Here is a 12,189-nt window from a genome sequence, read left to right as displayed (position 1 = left end):
CCGGGTTGGTGAATTTGGGTTGGCCGCCAGAGATGTACTAACTTGATACACATCTTGTATTGAAGTTACTAAGAGAGCATCCGTGTGTACCATCAAACTTGGCCAAGGATTCAATAAAAAGCAAAGAAAATAATCAGTCATTCGTTGGTCATGTCCTCCCGAATCTTAGTGCATCAAGACCTCCCAGTCTCGTCTCAAACGCAATCCTACGGCCCGTCGCTCATTGGCTCGCACTCTCCCGCCTCACCGACGGCAAGATTCAATGTCACCAAGCCCCTCATTACGGAGTACATGCGTCTCCTCGCCTTATTTCACCTGGATTGTCAACTTGCAGTACATGTACATGCAGTTATTCCCGAGGTTCCCAACTTCATCTCGACCTAATTATGCCCCAACTGACTTTAGGCTCAATGATGTCCAAGTGTTGGTTTACCAAGTAACTGAGTATTTATCAACCATTACGTTGTGCTTCCTTGCTCTCTACATGTCCCGTGGACTTCATGTTGACCGCATTGCCACCCTCTTGCGTATTTGCGTATTTCCGGGCCAATAAAGTTGCCGTGCTGACAGGGAGAATATATACGAGTACAAGCCCTTCAAGTGGTTCATGGGATGCTGATGCTCCTCCTACATGCTGTAACTGTAATAGCTCTGGTCCTCTCCAATGCACACGTCCATATGCGGCATCACTGTTCTGCTAGAACTCCAAGACGATTGTCGTATCTAAACAAATGGGAATTTTATACAAAGTATATAGCCCACAGCAATACCACATATCCTGCGTCTCGAGTTCTATTAAATCGTTCTTGTCCTTTTTTTGCTCTACTGCAGAGAGACCTATTAATGATCGCGGTACAACCTGTAATTACAAACCAACCAATTCCTCCTATATCCTTAGCGATACCGGGGAAAATAAAATAAAATAAAAACTCCAAATGCTCCCTCTTAATCCTTGTGCCCTCTCCTTTCGTGTCCAGGTCCAGGCATGCCGCGCACAGAGGTATATATCAACACAGCCAACTTCCATCTACCAAGCCCAGAGCACCTTGTGGTGGAGCGTACGGGCGCCCAGTCTTTCAAACTCAAACGGCGTGATCCACGAATCGTTGGTTGACAGCTTGGCAAAGACGCTGGCTCCCTTCCAAGTCACGACCTGCTCGTCCATGTCCCTCGCGCTTCTGCTGACCAGGATCCTATCGCTGAGGTCGGGCTTCAGCGCCTTGAGCCTCTCTTCCAGAACCACCGTGAACTGTGGGACCTTGGCGCCGCCGCCGATGACCATGATACTGCCCAGCAAGTCGCGAACCTTCTTCTCGTCGCCCTTAGCGGCGTTGTGAATGCTTGTGAGGATGGCAATGTCCAGCGGCGCCAAGGGCAGCACCTCGTCTCTCTCAGTCGCCAGTTCTTTAGAACCTCGTGCAGCTGCGTCCACAAACATTCCCGGAGGCGGCTGAGTGGATTGTGACTGTCCCGGAACTGGTGTGCCGGCCGTCCGAATGCTACCTAGAGCAGGGCTATCGCCATTGACGCCATCTTTGTTGGCTCCAAAGACATAGGGAGGTGGAACCGGAGTATTGGCACCCTCAGGCGCTGGCGACCCAGCATGCGATGCCATGGGGGTTCCCGTCGCCGTCTCGGCTTTGGTGGAAAGGAAGTTGAACGACGGCTTCTCTTTACTCGGCGTGGACGCTTCGGGCTGTGACTGGGAGAAGCCATTTGCATTGGACATGAGTGACGGCTTTACCAGTGCCAAAACGGCAAGCTGTGCGGCAGAGGACGGGTCGTCGGGAATATCCACGTCATAGGCGTTGTATGAACGCTCGACTAGTTTTCTTCGGCCCCTGAGCTTTGTGCTGTTGTCAAAGATTGACGGCTCAAAGACCCCCATGGCCGCCAGAATCACTTCATCGTACGCCTTGAACGCATATTTCCGCGTAGGCTGGTTGGGTGCTCGCACGTGAAAGTTGAAAAGTTGCACCGAAATGTTCGCCTGCGACATGGTACAGTGCTTCCACTTGAGTTCTTCGGCCAGCAGGAAGTCGTATCTTCTCCGCAAGTTGATTTCCTGATAGGGAAAGTTATCATAGAGCATCATCTTGATGAACGTTTCCGTAATGTCATATCCTCCGTACTTGAGGTTGATTCTCGAGTCATCGATACACAACCCGTCTTCGACACACGTCACCGCAGTCTTCTGGGCACCGACATCGACGACGCAGGCCTGGGTGTATCCAGCTCCAAACGTGGCCGCCATGCTTTCCTGGATAAAGCATACCCTGCTAAACTCGAACCAGGTCATGCAAGACCGCAGGATCTGCTCCACATACTTTTTGTCGTAGAGATCGGGGATGACGAAAACACAGCTGTACTGTTGCCACTCGCTATTTGTCTTTAGGCCCAGCTCTTGACGTAGGGCCTTGTCCAGGAGGGTTTCGAAATCATCGTAGAGGTGCTCTTGGCTCGTGTATCCATCCTCATTCCAGTATCCTTGTTGTATAGGCCACCACAGCTTGAACTTTGGGTTTGAATCGTCGGGGACTCGCAGCGCTTCGTTCCCGATGAAGCAAGATGCTAGTGACTCTGGGTCCTCCAATTTTTCTATATCTGTCCATTCAACTTCCAGCACGTCATTGTGCCTCTGGATGATCTCGGCTTCGGTACGGCGGTTAAAGGTTTGGACCAGCTCCTTGGAATTGGGAAGCACTTTTCGCTTGTTGGCACGCATTTCGACCTTGAGGTCGTTGCACATTTTCTGATATTTCTTGGACCACTCTTCTCCATATTGTTGGTCCGTGGTCTTGGCCTCGAACTGACGTCGGGGCAAGGCCTCGTACATCTCGGACTCGGTCTGGGGGAATTTGGTTGCCAACGTAGTCGGGATCGTCTTGGGAAGGGCGTCGCTCGCAAATCCGATGCGTAAGTTTTGGCTTCCGGGGTGAATCACAATGACCCTCGATGGATCCATTCCACCTGAGGGAGTCGCCGCTCCATCCTCTTCGCCGAGGTCCGGCAGTGGTAGGGGCAGCTCGCCATTGGCAGGCTTTGAAAGAGCGCGGTCACGATCTCGGGCACTCTGTACTAGTCTGTCGCGAGTCGCATCGCTTTGGAGTCGGAGCGCAAGGACCTGGTCATCCCTTTTCATATAATCTCTACTCCCAGAGTTAGTCGCCCAGCACCAGCACCAGCCACTCGAGTCGCAGGTGAGTCTCACGTGTAGTAATTCTTCTGGTTGATGGGGGTGACATCGGGCCACGACGTCAATTTCATGCCATTGTCGGTTCTTTCCAGCCCTATGCAGTTTTTTTTTTTCAGCGTCAGCATCGATGGGCTCATCTGTCGACCCAGAACCGGAGATGCCAAGTGATGCGAAACTGGCCATGTTCACGTACCCTCTCTGAGGAGCACCCTCTCGGAGACCTTGCCGACCATGTTGATGGTGTAGCTCCTTTGGCGTCAAAACAGATGGCAGATGGCGTTATGCAGTGTCGTTGACGAGGAGAAATGCTACAGTGCACTCGTCATCTTGTTTCTTGTTCCCGAACGCGCAGACACGCCAATTGCGATGAACCCTCCCGCGATCTCAGAGCGATAAGATAACTTGTTCCTGGAATTGGCGGATTTTAGTTGATCCGAAGAATCCCTGCGCAAAGGGAGTACTGCAACATATCGTCCTTCTTGTGCCGTACAAAGCAGAATATTTGCAATGGAATATTTATTCATGTGGTAAAGTGAAGGTGTATTCTCCATTGATAAATTGTCCAATTCTTTGTTGCTGTTAATCTCATGTTCCACCTTCTGTATCGATTCATTTCTCTGCTGGGTTGACAGTTGTAGCACCAAGACAACCCGTGTAAGCAGATGTCCACCACCCATGCACCAAACATATCGCGAGAATTTATACCAATTCAAAAATAATTCGTAAGCCCTCGTATCTACTACACAAAGCATTGTTCGGGTCCAAATTTGAATTCCAATATGCCCCTTGAACCAGGCCAAGTCAAGTTTGACGATTGGACTGTTCAATGGCAACTACCCTAGAGCCAAGCCAAGCCATACAAACCGATTTCTCCCTCACCTGAACCTGAGACATGGAATCCTCATAAGCCGGTGGCAACATCAAAACTTAGTATGATTAGCGCTATTTTGTAAGCTGGTATGGGTTTTCGCGACAATATTAGCTTTCGTTAGCAACTCTCTTATCACCAACAAGTCGCCTCGGCATGGGTATATGACGGGATATGTGTGAGATTGAAGTCACTGATACGGCAACAGATGTGACACATCAAGTATTCTTAATCAAGTAGCTTTGCATCTTACTATCAACACACATACTGATCTAAGCCTGAATAGATCTTACCTACTTGTTTGCCCGATTTTTGTGCGTTCTTCATACTCCATCTGCCGAAGCGCGTCTCCATGTGATCAAATGGTCAAGGGATATCAAATTAGTACCTACCAAATACCTCTGCCGATCAAACACGCCCTCCGATTGGCCGAACCAAAATAAAGACCGAGCTCCGGGCACTAAGAAGCTCATGTCCGTCATCATCAGACTCCAAAAAATCGTACCGAAAAACAACACACCACCAAAACAATAGAAGAAAAAAAGCAGGCCTTTTTTTCAATATCCTTTTGCATTCACCGTCTTTATCTTTAGCTTCTTCCGTTGCATCTTATTCCCAGCCTTGCGCATCTCGTATCGCCATGTGACTTCTCGGGCCGCTTCCCGCTTACAGAGGCCTTTTAATTCCAAATCGCATCCAATTGCTCTTCGCCCGCTCGCGATAATATAATAACACCCGCAGACGAGACGAAGCAAATCACGAACCCTTACTTATACAACTCCATAGAAAGCCCTGCGCGCGCGCGCAAAGAGGCAAAACCATAAGCCTCCAGCAATGCCGTCCTCCATCCAGCGCTTCTTGCCCTTTGCGGCCTCGACGACTCCAACCCAAGCTGTGACATACCTGCTGGGCATATCGCTCTTCTCCATCTCGTTCCTCGTCTTCCTCAACAGCTCCGTTTCCTTTGTCATAACCGACCTCATTGGGCAGAAGAACGATGTGGGCGACGTCGTCGGCACGCTGGGCTTCGCAGACGAGATTGTCGCCCTCGTGGCCTGTCCCGCTTGGGGCCTCGTATCGGATCGCCTGGGCGTGCGATGGGTTGCCGTCATCGGATATACCATTGTAGGGCTGTCGCTGGTGGTGTTTGTGCAGGCCCGGAATGTCTATCCCCAGCTGCTGCTCGCGAGGATCCTCTTTGCGCTGGGGGCATCGGCTACGTATGTGCTGCATCTTTCGATTCCATGGACCGGGCGGAGGAATGCCGACTGTGTCTCTCAGTGCTTTGATAGCTAACGCGCAATGCTGAGTTCCAGGGCCACAATGGTAACTGCCATACTCCCTTCGCTAACAGACGAAGATGAGGAGCTGCGCAACAATGCCCTCGAGAGGGCCAAGGCTGCCGCGCGGAATCACCACTCCGTGGCGCGCCTCAGCGCCGCCTTTTCCGTCGAATCGGAAGCTACTATTACACCCGAGGTGTATTCGCGATCGCTGTCCAGCGAGGGGAGGCCCGTTTCGGCCGGCGTAGATCCCCAGGGCCGGTCGGGAAAGTCGTCTGTGCTGGCGGGCTATGTCGGCCTCTTCACCGGCTGCGGCGCGTTGCTGGCGCTGTCGTGCTTCTTGCCCTTGCCCGCCAGGTTCGGCGAGGTTGACGGCGTGACTCCCGGAGAGGCGGTGTCGTACAGCTTCTATGTTGTCGGCGCTGTTGCGCTGCTTGTTGCCGTCTTCGTTTTCTTTGGCCTCCGCAACATCCAAGGAGAGCAAGGAAAAGGATGGAGGCTGCTTCTCGGGTTAAAGGGACGGGATAGCGACTCCATCGCATACGACTACCCCGGAAGGACACAAGGCAAGGTACGGATCGCAAGAGTCAAGCAGCCGCGTATCCAATCGCACTCCATTACTAACATCGACTCCTAGGTGATTCCATATCTTCACCTGATGAAAGACTCGGTGCTTCTTGGCTTTACCGACTCACGAATTGCACTGGGTTACCTTGGCGGCTTCGTTGCCCGAGCATCTACCGTTGCCATATCGCTCTTCGTCCCTCTTTACATCAACACCTTCTTCATCGGCAACGGATTCTGCCAGGGCTCGCCAAACGACCCTTCGCCAGAGCTGAAGAAGGAGTGCCGCCAAGCATACGTCCTATCCTCCATCCTGACCGGCGTCGCACAGCTCATGGGCTTGATCTGCGCCCCGGTGTTCGGCTATCTATCTCGCCAACCCGGCAGGGTCAACTACCCTGTCGTCGTGGCCGCCATCTTTGGTATCGTGGGCTACATCATCTTCCCTCGGCTCTCGAGCCCCGAAATCAGCGACGTCGACGGCAGAGGCGGCACACCGGCCATCTTCCTCATCGTGACGCTCATCGGCATCAGCCAAATCGGCTCCATCGTGTGCAGCCTGGGCTCCCTCGGCAAGGGCATCCTCGCCGTCGAGATCCCCCGCAACGCCCGCCGCCAGCACTCCATCGCCCCCGACGAGGACGAGTCCACCGAGTCGGAGCCCCTGATCCGCATCGCCACCGAAGAGGAGTTTGTGTCGCGGCTGCGGCTCAAGGGATCCATTGCGGGCGTGTACTCGCTGTGCGGCGGCGCGGCGATTCTGATCCTCACGAAGCTCGGCGGCCTTTTGTTCGACAAGGTGTCGAACGGCACGCCGTTTTACATGATGGCGGGCTTCAACGCGGTGTTGCTAACCGCAACGCTGTTGGTTGATGCGTCGCAGACGTTTTCGAGGCGTTGATTGAATTGCGAATTTGCTTTGAATCGAGCAGTTGTTGAAAGTATGGCATACAATCAGGGGGCGTTTAATTGAATGGTGAATAGGGGATGTGGAGAGAGTGCAAGATATGGTGACAGGTCGAAAGGAAGCGAGAGCTGCGTTTTTTAAAACAAAAAGATTGATGGAGCGTTTGATTCTTGATGGATACCATTTTGCCTTGGCGTGTTTGCGTGCTGTTTACACCAACATTTCCTTTGTCCTTGTTTGATTCCTCTCTTGCATCGTGTGTATATACCGAGATTGTTTTACAATTGACTCGCCTTGATGTAGAATTTTGGTCAAAGACCTTGAGTATCAGAGTACGAAACAGAAGACACTATTATTTGCTACCAAAGGTACGGTTCCATTCGAGAAAACACACTTGTAATAACCATTAGTCTGGTATTTCCCAGAATCGCTTCCCGAAACGCTTACACCCATTAGAAAGAAACGGAATGGAACATATAAAAAAAAGCAAATAACCAAAACAAGATCAAAAACTCAAAAAGGTTGCCCTTGGCGTCTTTAAACAGCAATGAAACGCTCTGGGTTAGGTTCCACAATCTCCTCTACGCCCCCTTGGAAAGTTTGTCCTGGGAACCATCGAGGCGTATTCAACAAATGTCCGCCGTTCAAGTCGATCCAAATGAGCATTCTTCGCAAGAGTCCTCCCAGGCCTAGGTTGTGCAAGCCACCTCTCATGTTGACCAACCTCTTGGCAGCATCCATGTGAAGTCTAAAATGCGACTCATTGCCGTGCATAGACTCGAAGCTCGCCATCTTGGCCACTGCTCCAATGATGGAGTCACTGCACTTATGTGGTGAACCCATGGCAATGTTGATGGACTGGATGGCATCCAGCCTAAGCTGCTCCATTTCAAATCCAGATTCAGAGGCTTTGCCGTCCTTGACCGTGATAAAGTTACCCGCGGATAAGAGCAGAACGACTTGGAAGGTGGATATTTCCGTTGTCGCGAGACGGAACCAGCGGCTACGAAGAAGACCCCTTTCACCAGGCTCATCAAGCTCAGGGATATCGACGGCCATGTGGACGATGTCTGTGTCAGTGTGTTAGCGTCACCTTTCAATTTTATGCTTGGCTTGGCCGAATGTGCCTATCCCTGGGCGGATCTTAAAAGGGCTGAACTCACAGTGATCGACCAACTGGGGGATATACGGCTTCCATGGTGCAGGATACGTTCTGAAAGGATCAACGCGTCCGCCTCCAAGTTGGTACTCAATGGTCAGCGGCGGAGCGGCTCTTGCGGCATTGGTCCGCATCAAGGACTGGGCCAGCGCATTGTTTGAAGCTCCATGAGAATCAGGATCACCGGCGGTAGGAAGTTCCCAAGTGACAGTGTGCAGTTGTCGCTTGCGCTTCTTTCGCTTAGCCCTGTCCTCGCGTTGCTGAGCTACTTCATCAACTGGAGCGGAAGCAGAGCCAGAGGATGAGGCTCCATTGTTCTGCAGCAAGTAGACCTGCCAGCCGCGCTTGGATAGATGCGATCGTAGCCTTGGGTTGGATCCGGCTTTGAGTTGATCCGGTCTATCTCCAACAATAAATTCAAACTGTGTTGGAAGGGCTGGGGCGACGGGAGCAACAGCTACTGCGTCTGCAGACATGGAAACGGCTTATAGAGCTGTTAGTTGCGTCCTACTAAGCCCGTGTCAGTCCCAACGGTCGGAAATAAGGGGTTGTAGCGTGTACCTGGTAATAGGAGTAGTAGCAGTAGTGCTCGTAGTTCGTATCGCAATAAGCTGATCTCGGCCGATAGCTCACCCTCCACGGACTTGCAGGTAGTATACTTGGTGTTCGCGGAGTTATAGGCAGAATAGGCTGAAGATGGTGCCAGAACGTGATTCAGTGGAACGAGGAGAAAGAGGAAGAAGTTTGGGCAGGCCTGGCTGGCAAAGGAAGGTCATGGTAGGCCATAACCATGTCGACAAGCTCATTGCTTTTTTCCGAGACAGGTCATTAACGTGTACTACTCGTACTACTCGTGAAGTACCGTCCGGACCCCAGGCTCTGATGGTGGGTGGGTTACATGCATCTTTCAGCTCAGCTTCCACCTCATCTCTTTTCTCACACACGCTCTGCCCTTGACAGGAAAGGCCTATTGGCTCAGTCCCTACGCCACTGATGCATCTTGATATTAAACCCGTCGGGCTAGCCATCTAGGTGGGAGCAAATGGCCCAGCGACGCGGTGCGCGCGGATCGTGCCTAGCAATCCCGGTGCGCATGCATTGGACCCTGCTAGTTCGGCTCATGCCTTCGGCGGTCGCTTTTGTTTTGTGACAGAACATGATGGCCAACCATCCTGTCCATCTTGGATCAAAGTAGCATTTGTCATGGACTTTGAGCCTCAAGTTCAGTGATGTGGTCGCTATTTGGGCTGCGAATAGCATGTTGAACTCGGCCGTATGATAAAACACCAGGCCTCCCATGAACCCTGCAGGGGGAGGAAGGATGAGCAAGGATCCCCAGATTCTAGAGTCTTTTTAGTGTCATGGATTCGTGGACAAATGCCAGAGTCTGCGAATTGAGAAGAAGGGTCATCCCAGACGGGCAGTTCTGCTCCTAGCTACCTTCTAATCACATGTCAGTCGAGCTGCTCTCCGACGCACTTCTCCGTATGTACAAGAGCAGACGTCTCCTTCGCTGAATGTCACTTTGATCACCGACAGGGCCAGGAGTCTCAGAAGCCGGTTCCCCTGCGCTAGTTTAGCACCGCGCTATAACTTAGACAAGGCACGGAGCCAAGCCACCGAGGTGGACGAGGGTCATGACAGCTTCATGGAGGCCAAGTCTTGTGGGGGGATACCTCGGAGCAAAGGGAACGTGTATGGGGGATTGGGGGTAATTTGGAACCATCGGTGTTGTCATACCCATCACCAGGTAAACTTAATAGAGTTTATACCGGATTCCTGCGATTGGGCACTCGTACGAGTATGTGTCCGGGGGTGAGCTGCTTGTGTAACGTTTGACCAGCATGGGTGTTGTCTCATTCCCAGCCTCATAATTTGATGGATACTAATCCTGAGACACGGCATTATTGAGGCGTATTTGACGAGGGTCAGTTGATCATTGCTGCCTTTACTCGCACCAAGTGCGGGATGCCTGTCCATAGCTTCTCGCTTGAGCAGCTGGCCAGAGCTTTAGAGAAAGGCCCGATGGCCACTCCGTACGAGTACTCGTACTGCCGTGGTGGTAACCCACGGCTCAGGCGTGTGCAATTTCCTTCTTGACATGGGTCATCTGGCTACCGAGAGAGATCTGCTAATGCATCGTTAGTCTTGTAATGGAGCATTCACACAGCGTTTTGAAGCTGCCTGATGAGTGTTTAGAATATGGGGGTTCTCGACAGTGTTCAAAGCTATGGAACATCAATGAATCACATACCAACAAATTTTTTTTTGAAGCCAGATGTGGGCGTACTGCTCGGCCGTCGAGGTAAATCAAGATTGAATAGACCGATATATTGATGTCGTGGACTCCAAGTTCCACAAAGTTGATGATCAGAAGACGCCCAAGAGTGATGACGGAGTAATGTCTTACATTTAGCACGGCTCGTAGTATCACTAAGAGTTAGAGAAGAGCAGGCGGTGTAGGAATATTGTGCTGCTCTTTCCCAACGCAGATGATACCACGAGACGGAGTATCTTTCTGTCTTGCTTTCACGTGCTGCGTTATGACACTGATATTATATAATTTGCATGGACAAAGTCGGACATCAAGAGTCAACAGAACATTAGTGAAATGTCATCAAATCAGATATTATAATTCATAATACCAAAATCATCACTGTACTCTTTGTATAGCATTGCATTAGCAGTAACGATGCACACGGCCGCGGACAAGCTCAACAACTGCCCATTGCCCCACCACTTTAAACTCCCACCTTAGTGCCGTCCGTAGTCTTTCTCTTCAGAGCATCAGCCTCTGTCTGAATTCCCGACTTCACACCAACAATCCGCATCTCGCGCTTTCAGCTCCTCCTCACAGCCATGGCCCCCGTCGACAGAATAGACCACGATGCCATTGAGCGTACGCCTCTCCGCTACTACCAACATCACAACGACGGCGAAAACACCAGCTGACTCTTTCGCAGAACAGCTCAAGGACGTCGTTCAAGACTTCTACCGTATCATGGTCCAGGTCTCGACGTACGACTCCATGGGCCGCTCAAGCAAAGAAGTCCTCTCCAATGAAATGTACCAAAAACCGACCGCTGCCATGGGCAATCAATCAACCCAGCTAACCAACAACAACAAAAAACAGCAAAACCCTCTCCGACTCCCTCAAAAGCGTCCACACCGCCGCCTCCCCGCCAAACCACCTCCCCTCCGTGCCCCCCGAACTCCTCGAGTACGTCGAAAACGGCCGCAACCCGGACATTTACACGCGCGAGTTCGTTGAGCTCGTCCGCCGCGGCAACCAGCTCATGCGCGGCAAGGTCAACGCCTTCGCCTCCTTCCGCGACGTCCTCGCCGAGCAGATGGCCTCGGCCATGCCCGAGCTGCGCGACGACGTGGCCCGCGTGCTCGAGGCCACGGGCGGGAACCCGGCCATTGCGACCGGTGGCGCGACGGCGGCTGGATTGGGCGCGAATTCTAACAGCAGCCTTCCGGCGAGACCTGCGCCGACGGGGCAGACGGGCAGTCAGTAGAGGGGAGGGGAGGATGGGATTTCGGTAATGGGGAGAAGTTACGAGATTAGGGATTTCTAGATGTGGACGAGGGAGGCTTTTGAAATTCGGCGTTGAGAGGGCGTAACATGATACCCAAGATGTCAACTAAAGCAACCAGTAATTGTGCTATAGCCATCTAACAAGTAGTCACTTGACACTTTCTTTATTCAATCATTGCTTTTGCTTCTGCACTACTCCTACAGCCGCGGAGGCGCGATCAGTTCGTAAACCCATCACGTAAAAGAGCAAGAAATGAACAAGTTTGGCTGAGAATAAAAAAATGACACAAGGGTATCTGACAGTGGATTGTGGAAAAGACGGGTCACCCGCATTCATCTATATAAAGCCTTTACAACTACGTTGATCCCCCCCCCGATCCCATCCGGCCTCTTTTTTTTTTTTTTAAACAAGACACTCGTCATTTCCAACATCAAGCGTGCCGTCCATTCGGTCTTTAAAAAAAAAAAAGAAAAAGGCGAGCCGGCCATCCTCCCCCCCTCCCTCCCCTTCTGTTCGACCCGGCTCCGACAAAAGAATATTTTCCCATGGCCCCCTCCCCCGCGAGACAGTACTTAGTTTCGTGCAAATGAATCAAAAGATCGACTGTTGTTGTCTTTCCCGGTTCTCTTTCTTTCTAAAATGTCCCAAAAACGCCATAGCAATGAGGATG

At 51.6% G+C, this 12,189-nt stretch overlaps 4 protein-coding genes across 4 annotated transcripts; 2 read left to right on the top strand and 2 right to left on the bottom strand.

The window, feature by feature from the left end:
* Positions 1-1,027: 1,027 nt before the first annotated feature.
* Triagg1_3094 (uncharacterized protein) lies at positions 1,028-3,429 on the bottom strand (the record flags this gene model as incomplete). The annotated part of the gene is made up of 3 exons (XM_062897348.1): positions 1,028-3,149; positions 3,212-3,290; positions 3,390-3,429. The coding sequence occupies 3 exons, from the start codon at positions 3,427-3,429 to the stop codon at positions 1,028-1,030; spliced, it is 2,241 nt and encodes a 746-aa protein (XP_062758161.1).
* A 1,469-nt stretch (positions 3,430-4,898) lies between these two features.
* On the top strand, positions 4,899-6,812 carry Triagg1_3093 (uncharacterized protein; the record flags this gene model as incomplete). Its single annotated transcript, XM_062897347.1, has 3 exons — positions 4,899-5,284; positions 5,381-5,918; positions 5,985-6,812. 3 exons carry the CDS (start codon positions 4,899-4,901, stop codon positions 6,810-6,812), a joined length of 1,752 nt encoding a protein of 583 aa, XP_062758160.1.
* A 543-nt stretch (positions 6,813-7,355) lies between these two features.
* Triagg1_3092 (transcriptional regulator family: Fungal Specific TF) lies at positions 7,356-8,453 on the bottom strand (the record flags this gene model as incomplete). The annotated part of the gene is made up of 2 exons (XM_062897346.1): positions 7,356-7,888; positions 7,982-8,453. 2 exons carry the CDS (start codon positions 8,451-8,453, stop codon positions 7,356-7,358), a joined length of 1,005 nt encoding a protein of 334 aa, XP_062758159.1.
* Positions 8,454-10,836: 2,383 nt separating this feature from the next.
* Triagg1_3091 (uncharacterized protein) lies at positions 10,837-11,498 on the top strand (the record flags this gene model as incomplete). The annotated part of the gene is made up of 3 exons (XM_062897345.1): positions 10,837-10,876; positions 10,941-11,043; positions 11,111-11,498. The coding sequence occupies 3 exons, from the start codon at positions 10,837-10,839 to the stop codon at positions 11,496-11,498; spliced, it is 531 nt and encodes a 176-aa protein (XP_062758158.1).
* Positions 11,499-12,189: the final 691 nt, after the last annotated feature.

Source organism: Trichoderma aggressivum (assembly GCF_033847375.1).
Source record: "Trichoderma aggressivum f. europaeum strain CBS 100526 chromosome Unknown scaffold_008, whole genome shotgun sequence".
NCBI classification, from domain to species: domain Eukaryota; kingdom Fungi; phylum Ascomycota; class Sordariomycetes; order Hypocreales; family Hypocreaceae; genus Trichoderma; species Trichoderma aggressivum.
The sequence above is the reverse complement of the archived record's forward strand: the minus strand, read 5'-3'. Positions and strand labels throughout refer to the sequence as shown.